This window comes from Macaca thibetana, chromosome 2 (assembly GCF_024542745.1).
Source record: "Macaca thibetana thibetana isolate TM-01 chromosome 2, ASM2454274v1, whole genome shotgun sequence".
Classification (NCBI taxonomy): domain Eukaryota; kingdom Metazoa; phylum Chordata; class Mammalia; order Primates; family Cercopithecidae; genus Macaca; species Macaca thibetana.
In genome coordinates, this window is record NC_065579.1 from 63,006,826 (window position 1) to 63,027,982 (window position 21,157).

Below are 21,157 nucleotides of genomic sequence, written 5' to 3' on the forward strand. Positions count from 1 at the left end.
TAGGCATGGGCAAGGACTTCATGACTAATACACCGAAAGCAATGGCAACAAAAGCCAAAATTGACAAATGGGATCTAATTAAACTAAAGAGCTTCTGCAGAGCAAAAAGAAACTACCATCAGAGTGAACAGGCAACCTACAGAATCAATCTACGCATCTGACAAAGGGCTAACATCCAGAATCTACAAAGAACTTAAACAAATTTATAAGAAAAGAACAAACTACCCCATCAAAAAGTGGGCAAAGTATATGAACAGACACTTCTCAAAAGAAGATATTTATGCAGCCAACAGACACATGAAAAAGTGCTCATCATCACTGGTCATCAGAGAAATGCAAATCAAAACCAAATGAGATACCATCTCACACACAGTTAGAATGGTGATCATTAAAAAGTCAGGAAACAACAGATGCTAGAGAGGATATGGAGAAATAGAAATGCTTTTACACTGTTGGTGGGACTGCAAACTAGTTCAACCATTGTGGAAGACAGTGTGGCGATTCTTCAAGGATCTAGAACTAGAAAGACCATTTGACCCAGTGATCCCATTACTGGATATACACCCAAAGGATTATAAATCATGCTACTATAAAGACACATGCACATGTATGTTTACTGCAGTGCTATTCACAATAGCAAAGACTTGGAACCAATCCAAATGTCCATCAATGATGGACTGGATTAAGAAAATGTGGTACATATACACCATGGATTATTATGCAGCCATAAAAAAGGATGAGTTCATGTCATTTGCAGGGACATGGATGAAGCTGGAAACCATCATTCTCAGCAAACTATCACAAGGACAGAAAACCAAACACCGCATGTTCTCACTCATAGGTGGGATTTGAACAATGAGAACACGTGGACACAGGACGAGGAACATCACACACCAGGGCCTGTAGTAAGGTGGGGGGATGTGGAAGGGATAGCATTAGGAGAAATACCTAATGTAAATGATGAGTTAATGGATGCAGCAAACCAACATGGCACATGTATACCTATGTAACAAACCTGCACATTGTGCACATGTACCCTAGAACTTAAAGTATAATTAAAAAAAAAAAAGAAAAAAAAAACCAAATTCACATAACTATAAACTAAAGGTATAAACTAAAATATTCAACTTGCCTGTTTTTGCTGTATAAATTTCATAGCAGATTTTCAGCGTAGGTAATTGGCATGGAAGGACTTTGACTAAGAGCCATCAGATCTAGTCCTCTTTCCCAGCTTCTTCCCTTTGCCCAAATTTTTTACCTTAGGTGCCTAAGGACAGGGGCTTGTATGTTCTATTCTTGCATGTCCCTATAGTTTCTAGCAGAGTATTCTGCACACTGTAAAAATGTAAATGCATGTTGGCTGTGTAAAATACATATAGCATAATCTATACAGATGTTATTAATATGGAACCTCGAAGTCATCTCTATGTCCTTATTCCCTAAAATCTACATCTACTCAACTGTTAAAACACATCTATGCCGCTGTAGCCTGTCAATGTCTGCCAACAAATCTCTTACTCAAGACCTAGTCATTCTACAATGTTTTCCTGGTCTCCTTGGTTGACTAAAAGGTAGAGATGGCATAGCAACTTATAATAGCATAATAATACAGATAATAACAGGTACTCTATATTGAGTGCTTACTGTATGCCTGGAATTGTCCTTTGTGCTTTGTAATTTAACTCATTTAATCCTCACAGCAATCCTGTTCAGCTGATATTAGTGTCACTGACTAAGAGATAAGAAGGCTGACATTCAACAATATTTTATAACTTGCCTAAGGTCGTGTATAGGTAAGTAAGTGAATATTTGAACTCAAGTGGCTAACTCCAAAGCCTGTGTTCTTATTAGCAAACTATGCTGTATCATTATCAAAATGAGTTGGAATAAGGGGAAAACAAACCTTGTTGGAAATATAAAGATATTCCTTGTTCTGTAATAAAGGCTGATTAAACCATGTACTTAAAGACCAGACTGTAAAAAGACCACCCAGAAGAAAGAGACTCCTAAGCAAGTGCCCTCTAGTTTAGCAGTCAGGCAGACCCTGATAACAATTTACATATGACTGAAAAGTACCTGTAAAACTTTAGCATTTGGTTGAAGAGGTTTAATGATTAGTTGCTTGCCTGCTGTATAAAGAACTTTTTCTGAATCAGGGCCCCACGCTACTGAATACACTGGTGTTCCTGAAAGATGAAAAAAAAAAAAAGGCTGATAAACTTTAATTATTATGCCTTATAAAAAGAGAGATTGTTAAGAGAATGAAAAAAGTCATATGAGGTGTCATTTCATTTCTTCTCTTTTCAATGGACCTTTCAAAATAGAGTATAGTCTGATGTTGAAATGCTGACTGAGTTAATATTGACATTTGAAAATCTACTGTGAGCAACTGACATACTATACTTTTAACTAATTAGGATCTTGCTGAGAAAATACAGAGTTTTAGAAATTCCATATACAGTGCTATTGAAATACATAAGATAAAACAAATATACTTCATTTTAATATAAAGGAATAGCAGAAAAGTCATGATTTATCATTTCCCATCATCGACAGTCATCAGTATGTATTTATTTATTGGCAGCAAATGTTTTTACATTTATTTGCAACTAGTTCAACAAATGATGTTGGTTTAAAGCAGCAGTCTTGGGGCTTGGCTGCACATTGTAATCACCTAGAGCTTTTTAAAAATTTTTATTTTTAATTTTTGTGGGTACACAGTAGATATATTTATGGGGTACATGAGATATTTTGATACAGGTATGCAATATAAAATAATTACATCATGGAAAATGGGGTATCCATCCCCTCAAGCATTTTTCCTTTGTGTTATGAACAATCCAATTATACTCTCACCCTGTTGTATTATCAAATACTAGGACTTATTCATTCATTCATTCTATTTTTGGTACCCATTAACCACCCCACCCCCCTCACAACTCCCATTACCTTTCCCAGCATCTTGTTACCATCCTTCTTCTCTCTAACTCCATGGGTTCCATTGTTTTGATTTTTAGATCCCAGAAATAAGTGAGAACACTCAATGTTTGTCTCTCTGTGCCTGGCTCATTTCACTCAACATAATGAATGAACTACCGTTCCATCCATGTTGTTGCAAATGATTGAATTTCATTCCTTTTTATGGCTGAATAGTACTCCACCGTATATAAGTACCACATTTGCTTTATCTATTCATCTGTTGATGGACACTTGGGTTGCCTCCAAATCTTGGTATTGTGAACAGAGTTGCAACAAACACAAAAGTGTAGCTATCTCTTTAATATACTGATTTCCTTTCTTTTGGGTATGACTCAGCAATGGAGTTACAGCCATCAGTATTAAACTGACTCAACACATAAAGTAACTTAAATTTTACATACTAAAATACAAATGGTATACTCACCTTATAAATTAATTATCATACCTGATGCTACAACAGGCAATAGAACTTCCCCTCACATGCTACTTAAGCAGCAGACTAATGGACAGAAATAACTTCATCCCAAAATAATCTAATAACCTCCAACTCATGAATTCACAAATGGCAAATTTTTTTATATCAGATTAGGAAAAGTTTTGTTATCAGCTTTGGCTTTAGCCTGAAACCTTGGCTAAAAGAAGCTCCAATATGTTATAACTTGCATAAAGTTTACTTCCAGAAGAAAAGCACAAGTTTGATTTACCTACCACTCTATAAACTACATTACACTTGATAGTGTTTTCAATTGCCAATAGGAATTTAGAGATGGGATTTTTAAAATAAATTACACTTAAGTATAGTATTTTTTAGCTTAATTATTTTCTAGATTACCTAATGTCTTCTGGAAGACTATACTTTATGTAAGCCTAATTTAAAAAAATGACTATCATATTTATTGAAAGCATTGGTTATATGGCAGTAAATAATCTGTATTCCACTTCTCTGGCCCAGCTGTCTATTCATTAGGCAGGTGAATCAAGGTTATGTAGTTAATCTATGAAATAGTAACCCAAATATACTTACAAAACCAGCTTTTAAAAATTGTCTAGGACTCCTAAATCAGACTATTGTAGTAACTGACTTTCTGTGAATAAATGAACCAATGAATAAATGAATGAATCTTTAAGGAATTTACATTCTTAGTGGAATGAAATCTGAATTTCAGGGTTTGTGGGCAATCAATAAAATTTAATTGTTTATTTAAATGAAAAGCCCAACTGATGATACAATCAACAGGGAATAAATTTCAGTAAGAGAAATGCTTTTGTTTAAGAGGTACTCTACTTTTTTTGTGCCATTTTCTCCCTAATAAAAATATAATTCGTTTATGAACCAGTCCCAATGGTTTATAGAGGTTAGAAAGTCTAGTCTAGACCCAGTCCAAAAAAAAAAAAACCCTGAAACATGTCTTCCACAGTTCAGGTGTTATAAAATGTCTAAATCCTGTTTAGTCAATGACATCTAGGATTGTTCTGTATCAAAGGAACCCACAGAAATTCTTCCTGATGAGATGGCCAACCTCAGAAGGTACTCCTCCTTCTTCTGTACTTGATGAGTATATTTTCTGGGAATATTCTCTGGGAGTAGCCGGGAGGTGACCTGTGCTTCAAAAATAACTCTCCAAATGAATGAAGTTTAACCTTAATAAACTCCCCCAAAAATAGAAGTCAAAATTTCAGATATTTCAAATGTAGTTCTTGTTGATCACTGGAAAGGAGTAACAGGGACTTACTAGTTAAGGTGGTAGAATTATAGATGCCATCTTTATTTCCATTATTATAGTTATAATTTTTGTACAAAAAAGTAAATTAATATGTTTTAATTTATAGCCTATCAAATCTTCATAAATACACTCAGTAAAATTATACTTTCCTGGGGTGTATACTAAACTATGACAAACACCTACCCTCAAGGAAATAATTCAGTAAATACAACTCCCATTGAGTTATACAGGATGTGACTTTAAGGCTTTAGTTGTGGTAAAAGGCACGGTTGGGGTATAGAATGAGGAACTAAGGACTCTTTAGTTCTCTTAACTTTAACATTTAATTTGTGGTCCCATTAAGTCAGTTATGACACCATTTCCTTTTTTATGAACCTTTCTTCATCGTATTTATCTTCCCTTTTGGGACAAAGAGATAATTCATTTCCTGCTTATAAAACAAATTTGTAAACAATAATGTTAAAAAAACAGGTATAACTTATATAATAAAAGAAAATAAGCTTATAAAGAAAAAGTTAAGTAATTCCTTTGTTATGTGGTTTTTAACCACATTCCTTCAATCAAAATACAAGCTATGGAAACAAATATGGAAACAAATAATTTATTTATGATAAATAAGCAAGGTCAATAGATAGGACTCATTAGTTACTCTCCTTAACCACTAAAAATTCAAAATAGATATAACATCAAAAGCCTTGATCTTTATTACAACCATTCCTTACATTTAAAATAAAATATTAAGCATGAAACTACTGTATATGTGAACATTTTCTTTTCTAGAAGGAAATAAACTACATAGCTACACAACTTTCAATTTGGGTGGTTCTAATAAAGATCATTATTAAAAGTGGAAGAATCAGCTTCACAGAATAATTTCTATTATTATGAAATCCATCCACTAGCATTTAAAAAATCTATAATATTTCAAATTTTTAAAATATACTTATTAAAGTATGAATTATTCCCACTGCTATGTTTCACTTTGCAAAGTCAGCAGGGAAATAACAAATTTAGCCTTTGGATTGAATTACTTTAAAACAAAGAGTGTAGCAAATTATGTAACAAAATGTTATTTATTTCATCATTAACAAAAATGGACAAAAAACAAATAGCTTTATAATAGTTTTTTACTTTTTATATCGGAAATTTTAATTTATGCTCCATTTCTGCTAAGACACTCAAAAAGATCTTGTTTTTCTAACTTTGTACACTAAAATCATGTGACTTTTTTGACATTTTTTAAGAAACCACATGCACCTGGGGTTGTGTTAAATGTCAGACCCTTATCTCTCCATAAAACAAATTATCTAAATTCTTTCAACCTGTTGAAGGCATTTTAAACCACAGAAGAGGAGACAAAAATGTATTTCAATTGTTTTAAGGAAGTACATGGTCAAATATACCATGTTTTTCACATTCACACTATAAAAGTATCCCCTAAAAACGTTGTTTTTGTATGTTTTTAAGAATGCCTTTGAAACAAACTGTTCACTACTATAATAAAGCATTAGCTATCTTTGCCTTGAATGCAGTATTGGTCTACATTGAGTGAATAGAAGTGAAGTACTTGAAATAGAGTCTGGCACTATATAGCACTATCTGTTAACTACTACTACTACTACAAATTATTTTGTAATGTAATAAGCAAGCATTTGCTTACTGTATTGTTCATAGTAGTAGCCATTTGATTTTTTTTTTTTTTTTCTGTTTTGGCCAAATCATTGGCATTCAAAAACCAAGAATGGTTTCCTTTTCATTTCATTTGTAGGAGACATGAGCTAACAATACTTAGTCAAGTGGGATTTATTCAAAAAATTCCAGGCTCCATGCTTACGTATGTCACTGGATCAATACAAGAAAAAGTTTAAATAAAGGCTTTTTTTTTTTTTTTTTTTTTTTTTTTTTTTTTTTTTTTTTAGTTTCTATCTTCAACCACTTCTCCCTTGGGGGGTCTCAACTTTCCCCATAGTTTCACCTTTCACTTAACGTAACTGACTCCCAAATTAATATTTTAGCCTTTACCTCTGAGCTCCAACACATTTCTACTTGATCCAAAGAGATCTCCATCACAGAGCTTCAAATTCTACATATCCAAAACCATCATCCCTTCACATATATTTCCTAATTTATCCCTCTTTGAAGTCTTTACCCTTACAGGGTACATCCCTCTCAGTCCCTGAGAACTATTCACTTTTCCAACTACTGTTGTCACTGCCTCTATTCAAGCCTTAACCGCTGCCTTCGTTCAAGTTTTCATTAGCACTAGAATAGACAATTTCAAACCTTACTGGCCACCTCTATTTAATCTCTACCTCCTCTAGTTTTATTATTACTGCAAAGGGAATCTTTCTAAAAGATTGGCATTATCTTTTACTTTCCTGGTCAATTTTTTAAAGGTTTTGTATGCTTACAGAATAAATGCCAAACCCCTTCCTTTAGCATCCAGGACTGTCAGTGTTTTGGTCCCCTTGGCAGTACTATCCTTCACATGGCCTACACTCTGGCCCAAGAAGTTAGCTCCCACTCACCTGATTTCTATGTCTCACAGTCTTCTGTCTCTAAGCCTCTTATGATGCCAAGCTTCTTAACAGCTTCACTCCAATGCCAACAAGACCATTTCCTTTCCTATTTCTTTACTCTTCAAAGCCCAGTTCAAAAGATGCTGCAATATTTGCCAGGAAGACTTCCCAATACCTTCACTCTCCCCAGAGCATTAATCTTAACCCTCTGGTCCACTCCTACCTGCCACCAACAGCACCTTAAGCACATTCCCTTGTATTACAATTATTTATTTATTTATTTTTATTGATTGATTTTTTTGAGAAAGGGTCTTACTCTGGCGCCCAGGCTGGAGTGCAGCGACATGATCACAGCTCACTGTAACCTCAACGCCTGTGGGCTCAGGTGATCCTCCCACCTCAGTCTTCTGAGTAGCTGGGACTATAGGGATGCACCACTATGCCTAGCTAACTTTTGTATTTTTTGTAGAGACGGAGTTTTCCCATGTTGCCCAGGCTGATCTCCAGTTCCTGGGCTCAAGTGATCTGCCCACCTCAGCCTCTCAAGTGTTGAGATTACAGGCATAAGCCACTGTGCCCAGCCACAATTATTTACATTTACAGTTTACCTCCTTTACTAAATTCATTATAGACAAGTTCCATGTTTTGTTGTTCTATTCCTCCACTTGAAAACAGTGTGGGAAAAATGTCCTTAAAGGTTTACAGCATTACTTTATATACTTTAATTAGAGATTAAAACTGGAACAATGACACAAAACATATGGCCTAAGTATAATTATCTCTGGTGTACATATTATTTTTCTCTAATAAGGAACAATAAATTCCCCATAATACCATTAAGAATCATTTTTAAACTAAGTCAAATCCCCCCAACCAAAACTGAGATTAAAGTATCTTTTGGATTAGAAGAGAAGTTAATGACTATGGCTTTTTCTATCCAAACATCTGGCTCCAATAGTCAAGAAATGAATTCAGGAATTAATCTCTATTCATCAAGAAATAAGTATAATTAACACACATAGACAAAGCCACACGGATGCTTTCAACACTGTTTACAGAATTCCAAATTTTATGATAATTCAGGTTTATGTTATTTCATTTTTGTGTCAAAATTTAGTTTCTCCCTTCAAAGGAGGCAACAGTCTTGCACCCCCAGCTGCCTTGGCCTTCTTACTTGAGCCTTTAGCATCCAGCTCTCAGTAGTTCAGATTTACAATCACCCTCAAAACTTGCAGTGCCTAATAGATTAAAGAAACTTTATAAGTAATTAGGGACCTTTCCTTTTGGGTTAGTGTCATTATAACAACTTAACTGCTCTACTGATTTTTCTGGAGACGAAAAAGGAAAAGTCTATGCCTTATTAGGAAAGTGTTGGTGGCACCAATGATTAAAAACTCAAAAATTAGATGCATAGTTCTACAGTAAGTTTGTAATTCTTAGGCCAGAAAAATGTATCAGATTACTCTGTTGAAATACCAAGAGGTTAGCCAAAATGGGGATATCTAGCTAATTTAATTCTGCTTATTAATCCGTAATTAACAAACTTTGAATGAGAACAATAAAATTAAAATAGGACAACAATGATAGGCATTTCAAAGTCATTTGATGTTAAGAAAAACACATTTTAAATGTTGATGGGTAATATCATTACATGATATAACGAATACATCAGAAAATCACCTGTACTTTATGGTATATTCTGTATTTTAGTTTTTAAGAAAATCTTGTTTACCCATCTATGAAGGCAGTGAGGGGAAGAGCATCACCATCCCTCTCTAAAATAAACACCTCACACAAAAACTAACTCAAAATGGATCACAGACCTGAATGTCAGCACTGAAATATAAGTGAAATTTTTATGGCATGGGATTAGGCAATGGCTTCGTCACTATAATATGAAAAGCAGAAGCAAATTTTGTATTTTTTGTTGAGTTGAGGTTTCACCATGCTGCCAAGGCTGGTCTCAAATTCCTGAGCTCAAGTGATCCACCCACCTCGGCCTCCCAAAGTGCTGGGATTACAGGAGTGAGCCACGATGCCTGGCCAAAATGTCCTGATTTTTAATACTGGGCCTCTACCATGCTGGTGGGCCAGAATAAGCTCAGAGGCCATCTAATTGTGATCTCCAGTTTTCTTCATTTGTGAACATGTGCTTCCAACTAGCCTTTCCAAGTCTGAAGACTCTGAATGCATTTTCTCCATGAGAATAAAATAAGTAGCAATTTGGTTCCAGACTCATTATACAGGAAAACTACAGCACTAAACTACCAGCACTATTATCACCTAAAACAGTGATCCCCAGCCTTTTTGGCACCAGGAACTGGTTTTGTGGAAGACAATTTTTCCATGGACCAGGTGGGGGATGGTTCAGGATGATTCAAGGGCATCATATTTATTGTGCACTTTATTTCTATTTTTACATTGTAATATATAATTAAATAATTATACAACTCACCATAATGTAGAATCAGTGGGAGCCCTGAACTTGTTTTCCTGCAACTAGATGGTCCCATCTCGGGGTGATGGGAGACAGTGACAGATCATCAGGCATCAGATTCTCGTAAGGAGTGAACAACCCAGATCCCTCATATGCACAGTTCGCAATAGGATTTGCACTTCTATGAGAATCTAATGTCACCACTGATGTGACAGGAGGTGGAGCTCAGGCAGTAATGGAAGTGATGGGGAGCAGCTGTAAATATAGATAAAGCTTTACTTGCTCGCCCACCTACCGCTCATCTCCTGCTGTAATGCCCAGCTAACACACAACAGACAGCTACTGGTCTGTGGCCCAAGGGTTGGGGACCCCTGACCTAGACTAAACAATTAACAATGTTTGTATTAAACAACTTATTCCAAGTTTCCATTTTAGACTCTAGAACATCTGAAATGGTGAATCCACAGGTAGTAAATGGGAAGGAGGTAACAGAAAAATTGAAGGAAGTGGAAGCAGCACTGGGAGGGCACTGGTGAAGGGTCTCGGGAAAGAATTCAAATCTTCAGACTCGCACAGTGGCTCACACCTGTAATCCCAACACTTTGGGAGGCTGAAGCAGGAGGATCACTTGAGCCCAGGAGTTCAAGTCCAGCCGGGGAACATGGCAAAATCTCGTCTCTACCAGAAAAAATATCTATATATACAGCAAATTAGCCAGGTGTGGTGGCACACACATGTACTCCCAGCAACTTGGGAAGCCAAGGTGGCAAGACCGATTGAGCCCGGGAGGAGTAGGTTACAGGGAGCCAAGATTGTGCCACTGTACTCCAGTCGGGTTACAGACAAAGACCCTGTCAAAAAAGAAAGGAAGGAAGGAAGGAGGGAAGGAAGGGAGGGAGGGAAGGAAGGGAGGGAGGGAGGGAGGGAGGGAGGGAGGGAGGAAGGAAAAATCTTCTATGGTGGATAGTGGCATTGGCTTTTAGAATTTCTCTGAAGATCTGTGTCATCTATAGGCAACAAATTGACAGGAGAAAGAGAAAAGAAAAATGGATATAGCATTTCAGCTGCTGCACACTGTCTCAGCAGTAGCAGTAGCTGAAATTCCTGTAGTTCTTCCAAGAGCCAGTGATCTCTGGAAGAATTCTGTCAATTACTCGTAAGTCATTCATCACAAATTGAGAATGTCAAATAATTAGCCTTAAAAGAAAAATCTATGAAGCCAAAGGTAAATCCATCTGCCTACTAGAAGATTAAAGTAAGATTTATGTTCTAAAGGTACATATATTACTAAAGTAACAATAAGTTGACTTTTGCTGTTAACTGAAATTTACCCATGGCTACTTCTATGAACTCTGAATTTTCTACTCATAAATAAATATTCTACCTTGAGATTATCTGTAGCAAACATTTAAGCTCAGAAAAGAAATACTACCTAGTATTTCTGGTTACCTTTGCTAACATTCAGTTAATATATAGCTAAAGAAATGCAAGTGATTTGAACCTTATCCTAAAAGTAAACGTGATTTTTAAAATAAAATTTGGAAATTTTTGGAAGTCAGTTATTGAAAATGTTTCATAATATGACTTTATCAAATAGTTCTGAGGAATAGTCCTCAAGTTTTTTGGCAACCTGAAGATCAGCTGATACACGCTCAGGTAAACATTAAAACTGCTTACAGTTCCTATGTAAAATCTAACTAAGAAAATTAATCTGTTACACAGAAAAAAATCGTATGTAATCTAACTTCTAACAGGAAGGACCACTGGATTGATTTTATGGCCACTCCTTTCTATTAACATAAAAAATTAAGATGCTACTCTAAATAGTGTGGTTTACCAAATTTCAGATTCTTAGTGTGTCTGTTCCCCTCCATTAGTATAGAAATCAAACATACAACTTAATTTGGAAGGGGTGTTAATATTATGAAGAGTTATTGGGGGTTTTTAAGTAAGGAGATACTCAATGTCTTTTCGTACTATGATTTACTAAACTAGACAGCCAATTCCATTCTATATAAGAAATGCTTCAAACGTTTCACAATTATTTTTTGAAAATATTTAGCTTATAACTGCCTTTATAGAGATTCACTAACATAAAGAAGAAGCCCTTGAGTATTTCTTATAGTTCTTGGCTTGAAATAATAGCGTTACCATGGTACATCAGGTACCAAGCAAAGCAAGACAAAAAAGTGTAAAAAATAAGAGATTACAGATTTTGAACTCAACCAAAGTCAGTCTCAACCACCATATTAGATTTTTTCTAAAACAAAACTTTAAGGCATTTTTGTATTGTATAATTTGCAAAAATGAAATTGTCAATTGTAAAACATACCTTGCTGAGCTAAAGTAGATCTAAGCATCCCAGTCTTTGACCAAATTTTTATTTGCCCATCTTCTCCAACTATACAGGGAAAAAAAATTTAATCAGTATTTTTACCTATAGGAAATAAATTTAAACATTAAATTTGCATATAAAAATTAACAGTATCTATACTACTGCATATTCTTTTTTTTCTAGGCTTCCTCAAATCATGGAGTATTACTGCATATTTAAAATTCAGATACAGTTTAATTAAATGGCAGAGTACTTTATAACTGTATCATTTAATAGAAATTACTTTGAAATGATTTTATCAAAGTAGCTTAACTTTCATGACTAAAATTTTTATTTCCTTCAATCTTAGAAGACTTATATTACGCAAATAATGTTTCCTTTGTCACTGCAATCTCCATCTTAGAATTCCAAGAAAAGTGTTTCCAGTGTAATAAGCAGAGCTGCAGCCAAATTCCAATGAGCTGGGGACTGAATGAAGTGAGGTAATAGACTACTCTTTTGAACAGCTTGGCTGAAAAAGGGAGAAAGAAAATAGCTGCAGGTAGAGAGAGTTGTTTGTTAAGAGAGGGATTTCTATTTCTTCTTAATTTTTAAGATGGGTGACATCTGAACATATTTACATGCTGATAAATAAACCATTGGAAAAGATGTTAAAGATACAAGTAAGAGAAGTGCCAGTTCACTGAGGAAAGTCCTAGAGAAGGCCCAGAGTATAGGCATGGTGGTTTTAAAATACATCCTCAAGTTCTTTGTTATTCTTCCCTTCAAGTGGCACAGTTTAATTTCCCTCTCTTCCAGTGTGGGCTGTACTTAGTGACTTGCTAAGTTAACAGAATATAACTGAAAGAGAGTATAATGTCTGAGGATGCACTACAAAAGATATAGTAGCTTCTACCTGGCTCTCTTTTGGATCACTGGGAGACACCAGCTGTCATGTTGTAAAAACACTTAAGCAGCCCTATGGAAATGCCTGTGTGGCAAGGAATTAATTAAGGTCTCCTTCCAAAGCCAGAGAAGAACTAAGGCCTCCTGCCAACAACCATGTGAGTAAGACATCTTGGAAGTGGATCCTCCAGCCCCAGACAAGCCTTCATATGACTGCCGCCCCATCCAACAATTTGACCAGAACCTCATGACAGGCTCTGAGTGAGACAGAACCACCCACCTAAACTGTTCCCTGACCCACGGAAACTATCAGGTACTATATGCTTATTATTTTAAGTCACTAACGATTAATTTGTTATAAGCAATATATAACTAATGTAATAGGTGAAGTTAAGAATCCTTAGAGTAGGGCAGGGGACGGGAAAGAGACAGAATGGGGATAACGGTCAGTTAAATGAGAATATTTGGAATTTTCAAATTTTAAAGAATTACAACTTTTATTTATCCCATATTTGACCATTCCAAAAGCCTTCTTTGACAGAACAGTCTCCAAAGGTCACATAAGAAAATGATTAATATAACATTCTGAATTATAACATTTATATAGCAGTGTAGAACAACACTATGCCAATTATTTGCTATCAGACAATGCTATTAGACATTATTGCTAAATGAAAATATTCTGTTTCTTTGGAAATTTTTCTTTAAAATATTCATTTCAAAAGTCATTTTAACAGACAACTTACCTGTAACTAATGCTGTTCCTTCATAATTCCATCTTCCTGCAAGTACTGCTCCACAGTGAGCTTCTATACTTTTTTCTACTCTTCCTAATTTGGAAATCAGATGAAATTTACCTAAAAGAAATTACATTTGAAAAATCTATTTTATTTATTCAATCAACAAAGCACCTACTACTAGACTAAGTAACAGGCACTAGAGGCATAAAGGCAAATATTAACAATATAATTATTCTTAATCTCACACATAAATCTGTTGGAAAATAGGCACAAAAACAAAACTATTTAAATATTTTAAAATAAATTGAAAATGCATATGCTTACTTGGTTCAAAATAATTATATATGTTCAAAATAGGGAAAAATTCAAATTCATAAACCTTTTGATTTAGTTAACATAATTTAAATACCTATGGTCTGGGTATATGTCTATGCTTCAGAAACAATGTGCCAATAAATATGCCACACCTATGGATGAGAAAGTGTTTTAAATTACCAGCTGTATATTACTAGACTGAATGATCATTCAGAAACCAAATGATCCTTTCTTGGCTTCTTGTATCACTTATTCTTTGTACTGTTGACTTGTCTCTCTGACATCTCTTATATAATTAGCTTATGTCCTTTAAAGTTACAGTGTTTTTACTTTTTGCCAATATATGTACAAACTTCTGCAATTAAGTGGCTTGCTTTTGTCTACCTGTTTCCTGATACAGTATAAAATTATATAAGGCAAGTATTTTATCCATTTTACTATTTTGGTTCCTCTCCTTTATACCTTTTCCAGCTTTTTTATAGTCTATTTAAAAAAAAAAAAAAGTCAAGACTGCAAAACTGTGCTTAAATACAAGACTTTCTTGACATTTCTCTTGACCTTCCCTTGGCCACATCACAGCAGAGTTTTATGTCCCTCTGATTTATCATAGCACTGTATACATATGTCTATTTAATGTTACTTGTTTCAAGGTTTTATATTCACAGTTCTTAGCTCTGTCCATTGAAAGGGCCTTGAAGCAAATACACCCCATTGGAATGAGCACAGCTAGCACTGTTATCTTGTTTTTTTAAATACCATTAACCACCAGAAAAAGAACAGGTCTCTGTGGAAAATGGTTGATTTGGGGGCTGGGACTAAGAAAGTACAAGATAAGCCTGGAACATCTTGTGCCAGCAAGGAAGTGCTCAAAAAATGATGAGGACACATATAAAATTAAAAAAAAAAAAATCACTGTGGCTGGCCTGATGGGGCTCTCACTGGCCAAATCTGGGGCACTTTCAACATCAAAATCTAAAAATGATAATAATATATTTATGAAATAAAATGAGAATCCACAAGTGTAATCTGACCCCCCCCCCAAAAAAAAAACAAATATATGGGCATGGGACAGGAACCTCTTCCTTGGAGTAGAATACCAACTAATCAATATGGAAGGAATTATGGAGTTGGAAAAATTAGCATTTGGCAAACCATCTTAGTAATAAATGATTCAGCCAAGAGTCATCAATAGACGTTAAGAGAGTGGGAGGAAGTTTGATGAGGAAGAGAATATTTTTACATAGTCTCAAAGTATCTTTTCACAAATTATTAAGAGGAATAAATAGTAACTTTACAGAATTAACTTAATGAACATGAACTTTTTAACTTATAATTAAGGTTAACATCACCAATAATGGGTCAAACCAACATCATTAATCTCCTAATCTGATGCCCCAAGTATTCCTGCTAAGGACATATAAATTGAATCTAATCATGAGGAAACATCAGACAAAAACAAATTGAAGAACTATAAAATAACAGGCATATATTCTTCAACATTGTCAAGATCATAAAAGACTGAAAAGTTGTTCCAGATTAAAGGAAGCTAAAGAGACACAACAAAAGCAATATGTTATTCCGTACCAGCAAAAATAAATTTCTATGGAAAATTAGAATGATTGTTAAAATTTAAATATAAACTATAGATTAGATAATAGTATTGCATCAATGTTAAATGTCCTGATTTTTATCAACAAATTGTGGCAATGTAACAGAAACTTCTTATTCTTAGGAAATGCATTGAAGTATTTATGGTTAAAAGTACATGTCTACAAATTGCTCTCACATCTTTCAGGAAAAGGGTGTATGTTGAGGGGGAGGGAGGTTTGTATAAAAAGAAACAGAGCCAATACTTTGTCCCAATGTATAAGGGACAAAATGTTAAACTAGTTAATCTGGATAAAGGACCTGCAGGAATTGTTTGTATGATTCTTAAAACTTTTCTGTAAATGCAAAATTAAATCAAAATTGTTTACGTCAAATGTTCCCTTTATCATCTGAGGTAAATTAAATTCTAGCTGTGGTTCAGGGTCAATCTTCTAAGCACCAGGCACTCTACAAAGTGATTTTACACATGTATCTCATTTAATCAAGTTTCTGAAAAACAAAGTTTTAAAAAACTACCACAAGTCTCTCGGTAAATGAGGTGTAATCTGATATTATTGTTTGGCCTAACATCCTTTCCATCTTCAGGTTACAAAAGCCCTCTTCTCTTCTCTTTCTCTTTCCCTTTGCAAGTGGATGGTCTGAGGCTGGATATGCTCAATCAGTGTCCCATTGTCTTTTTTTTTTTTTTTTTTGAGACAGAGTCTCGCTCTGTCACCCAGGATGGAGTGCAATGGCAAAATCTCGGCTCACTGCAACCTCTGCCTTCCAGGTTCAAGCAATTCTCCTACCTCAGCCTCCAGAGTAGCTGGGACTATAGGCATGTGCCACTATGCCTGCCTAAAATTTTTTTGTATTTCAGTACAGACAGGGTTTTATCATGTTGCTCAGGCTGGTCTCGAACTCCTGACCTCAAATGATGCACCCACCTTAGCCTCCCAAAGTCCATTTCTCTTGACTAAACTGATTGACTCAGTGATGGGCATATGACCCAAGCTCATTTAGGGTCCCTCTGCAAGCTGCCTGCACAAGATACTGAGGAAGAAGCAGTCTTATGAAGTATTATGAGCCTTGGGCTACTGGCCACCGTCATGCTCACCACCATGTTCACCATGTGCAAAGAGCCTACCCAAGAGATGGTGAGAACAGGGACCTGATGCAACTAGTGCTTGATCCACCCCTACAGCTAGGTGAACCAAAATACGCCATTTGTGCTTAAGTTAGCCTAGTAAGTTTCTGTTACTTTCAATGAATGTACTCCTAATTGAAACAGCAGGTAAAGTATAACACAGATGAAAACAGTTCATGTACTTCTAAGAAAACAAATATAAAAACATACCCTTAAAAAGTGAAAAAAAAATCATACTTTCTATTCACCAATAAGAAAGCTGCGGTCAAATTATAAAACTCTTCAACTCTGTAACTGAAAATTAACATGTACTGAAAAATAAAGTATATATTTTAACAGATACCTTACTAAATGAATATGTATATCTTTTCAGTGTGGTTATATTAAGTTAAATTTGAAGAATTTAGAAACTAAAACTATGAGAACAGCTTAACTCAACTGATAAGAGTACTAAAAAAGTAAAGCCAGCTGGGCATGGTGGCTCATACCTGTAATCCCAGCACTTTGGGAGGCCAAGGCAGGAGGAATGCTTGAGGCCAGGAGTACAAGACTAGCCTGGGCAACAAGATGAGACCCTGTCTCTACAAAAAAAAAGTTTTAATTAACCGGATGTAATAGTATGTGCCTGTAGTCCCAGCTACTCACGAGGCTGAGGCAGGAAGATTGTGTTAGCCCAGGAGTTTGAAGCTACAGTGAGCTATGATTACACCACTGCACTCTGGCCTGGGCAACAGAGTGAGACCCTGGTCTCTAAAAATATATATATATAATAATGCCAAAGGCCCATATTCAATCCTGGTATATGCCAGTTAAATTAACTTTCTTCCATGACAATAATTTCATAGCCCATACACAAACCAAGTGACTATTCAGAAAAGAAATACAATGTGTGGATAAAAATATGCAGATCCACAAATACCAGTTTTGTAAAACAACTCAAAGCATAAATCATACTATTAAGTCTTTTAAATACAATAGTGAGTATATAATGTTTATTTAAAACTTACCATCAGAACTTGTGAGGACAAAGCTTTCTGCCTGAGTTTGTTTCTTTACACCCAAACTTTTTGGAAACCAGTGAAAATCGATAGGGTAAATATCATCAGGAAGCTTTACTATTTGAGTTGTTTCACTGGTTAACAAGTTCCACTTCACTATCTGGTGATCATCGCTACATGAATACAGCTCTTCAGCAGTAGTCCAGCCCACACAGCTTACTAATTCTTGATGTGTCACCATGTTAAGGAGACATAAAACATAACAAAAGTCTTAAATCTTAATTCACAGATGCAGATTATAAGGTGTAAGTAAAGTGTAATTCACAGATGCAGATTTTAAGGTGTAAGTAAAATAGGGTCAAATGTTTTCAAGCTTCTAAATGTATTTTCCATTTTATGACTAGAATTTTTTTCTATATAAAAGAAAATAAGCATCTATTAAAACAGTTGTAAGAATGGAAAGCAAGAAAGAAATCCAGATGCCAAAAGGAGGGGGAGAAAAGATCTGACCACATGAAAATTTAAAACTTGTGTTACACAATATTCCATAAACAAAGCCAAAAGGTACACAAAAGAAACCTAGTAGATCAAAAGGTATCAAAGAATCTACACTGAACTGTTGGGGGATAGGTAGGGAGCAAAGGGAACTATACTTTTTTTCTTTATATATATCTGTATCATTTAAGTTATTAAAATAAGCATGCATTCTTTTGCTAAGGAAAAAATAATCAAGTGTCAAAAGAAGACTGAAATCTAACAGTAGGCTATCCTTTTAAATCACATATTATCATAACAATTCACCTAGGAAAGAACCTATGGTTTAACAGCTGAAACTAAAATCTCACCAAACTTTTTTTAAATTTTTCATTTTATTTCTTCATTTATTTTTAATTGACAATAGCAAACTTTCCTACATTAAAATTAGGAAATAATTCAATTATAATTTACCTCACTTAAAAGATGCATAGTGCTGGATGAGATATGATCCCTAAAATTTTTACTTTATTTAACCCATTTTTTTTAGCTCTAACTTATCAGAAGAATTTCTATGTAAGTTGAGATGCTCAAGTAGCCCTCACTTCCTCCGTCAGGACAGGGTACTTACCCTAGCAGAATTGTGTACCCACAAGGCATTTCAGTTTGTTATTTACAAAGGATGTTTTCTCTTGCTACATCTGGATTTCTATACTGCCAGATTATTCCTGGTTGAGTTGTTTGTTCTTACTGTTATGATATAATCCTTTTATTTCCTTCATTTCTCACCAATACTTTTACTGTCTTATCTGAGCAATAATATGATAAAGGAAACAGAGACAATGTGCCTAATTATTCTAGTATGTTCCAAGATTTTTTAATACTTCAAAATATGATAGATTAAGCAGAAACCAAAAAAAATAAAGACAGATTATAGAAAGATCTTAAGAGTCTGCACAAAAAGGTAATAAAGAGATACCACAATACTCAAAACTCAAAACACAAGCTAAACAAAAGGACACTAGATCATTCCTGAAAAAACTGTTGTATTATCACTGCTGTCGCCTAAAGAATGTTAGGTAAAACTAAAATGGGAGTAGCTTAGGTAAAACCTAGAAAGGAAGAAAACTCACACAAACAAATATGCACACATCGCAAACCAAATATCATTAGCTTATCCTTATATAAATTGCTGTAAGTACATGCTAGATGTCCATGGCATTATCTTCAAACTAATAGGTCAACTAAAACTATGGGAGAAATGAGAAGACTGCCAGATCAAAAAGTTTAAAAACATTGTTATTTCTTGGTCTGAAAGCAGACAGTAGACATGGTCAAAATCTATACAATTGTGTATGGCATGAACTCTTGAAAGCACACTTTTTTGAAAAGACGTAAAAATGACTTAAGTAGGAATAAAAATAATTACGTCTTCACTTAATAGTTAAATAAGCAGACAAGATAATGTAAATGAAAACACCTATCAATTTAAAATGTCTGACCAAATGTTTAAATCAGTGTTTTCCTAGTTCTGATGGAGGACCAGATTTTTCTTTATTTTGAATCCATTGCAGATAGATATTTTGTAAGATATAATAAAAATGAAATATTAGAAAATTTGGACATTATAACAATGTCAAATTGCTACAAAAATTTCTCAGCCCTTACTTTCAATTTCTTTATCTATTCTTTCACAGACCTGCAATGAAGTCTACAAAGGATGCTTTGAGTAGAATTAGTCTCAATGTCTAAGAATGATGATACTGGGGCCTGTCATAATTCCTTGACACATAACTGGGGACTCTTGCTGACAAAATATAGGGTCATGTGTTTGAGAAAATATTACTAATTGCCACCTTCTCATGTGAAATAATGAGGATCTGACTGCTCAGATTTCCCCAACTTGTCCTTTACCTTATCATGAATGTAAAGAAATAGAGCATGGCAGAATGAATACATGCTAGATCACACTAGCAAAGAAACTATTTGGTTTTACAAAAGCTTCATTTTGGCCAGGCATGGTGGCTCATGCCTGTATTCCCAGCACTTTGGGAGGCCGGGGCGGGTGGATCACCTGAGGTCGAGAGTTCGAGACCAGCCTGGCCAACATGGTGAAACACCATCTCTACTAATAATACAAAAATTAGCCAGGCATGTTGGCGGGTGCCTGTAGTCCGAGCTGCTCATGAGGCTGAGGCAGAAGAATCACTTGAACCCAGGAGGTAGAGGTTGCAGTGAGCTGAGATTGCACCACTGTACTCGAGCTTGGGCAACAAAGTGAGACTCCGTCTAAAAAAACAAAACAAAAAAAGCTTCTTTTTAAGACCCTACTAAAGTAAACAAAAACCGGTTTTTAAGTATTTAAGTATAGTACTTAAGTAAAATAAGAAAAATGTCAATAAGAATTTGAAAGTAAGATTTATAGCAAATGGTTCACTTTGGAGAATTACCTAAAACACATGATCTTAAATATTTTAAAACAATTTAGATAAACAGCTACTAAAGAAATTAAAAAAACATCTATTCTTCAACTAGAATATAAAATAGAGAAACTTTTAACAATACTATAATTAAGAAAATCCATAAGATTTACAACCATTAAAAGGATATGCTTTGGTTCTTTTAAAAGAGTTATCTTCAGTCTCATGACTCCACTTCCAGCAAAAATTTAAGATGCCACTTGATTGTATTTACTGCAAAAATAAAAGGAGAGAAAATATAAAGTCAGCATTAAAAACAAATGTATATGTACACACACAAAAAGCAAACAAAACATCATTGCACCGCAAGGAGCACCTTCAGTCCTTCTGACATCAAGTACATGGAAAGAAAAAGAAAACTAGTTGGTGTGCCAATCCTACCAAGGGATGATGGAGAGCCTTGGGCTGAACCCCAGGAGTCCTCTAAACCTGCCTGAGACAGTCCTACGCAGAACAGCACTAGGTAAATCTGGTCAGGTAAAGAATTTCCATGTCCTGTGATCATATCAAAAAATTCCACAAATTGGGAACTCTTCA

General features: G+C 35.0%; 1 protein-coding gene across 10 annotated transcripts in view; it reads right to left on the reverse strand.

The window, feature by feature from the left end:
* IFT80 (intraflagellar transport 80) overlaps positions 1 to 21,157 on the reverse strand; it is a 133,819-nt gene that overhangs the window by 96,394 nt on the left and 16,268 nt on the right. For 9 of the 10 annotated variants that reach the window (XR_007723393.1, XR_007723394.1, XM_050779905.1 and 6 more), the window contains 5 exons: positions 20,749 to 20,833; positions 17,676 to 17,895; positions 13,626 to 13,736; positions 11,992 to 12,060; positions 2,077 to 2,186 (listed from right to left, as the gene is read on the reverse strand). Coding sequence is in view for 8 of the 10 variants with exons in the window: in XM_050779905.1 (XP_050635862.1) it covers positions 2,077 to 2,186; positions 11,992 to 12,060; positions 13,626 to 13,736; positions 17,676 to 17,895; positions 20,749 to 20,787 (549 nt within the window). In the remaining 2 variants the exon portion in view is untranslated. Of the gene's footprint in view, positions 1 to 2,076; positions 2,187 to 11,991; positions 12,061 to 13,625; positions 13,737 to 17,675; positions 17,896 to 18,771; positions 18,950 to 20,736; positions 20,834 to 21,157 lie in introns of those variants that run through there. The other variant, XM_050779911.1, reaches the window with a different exon arrangement.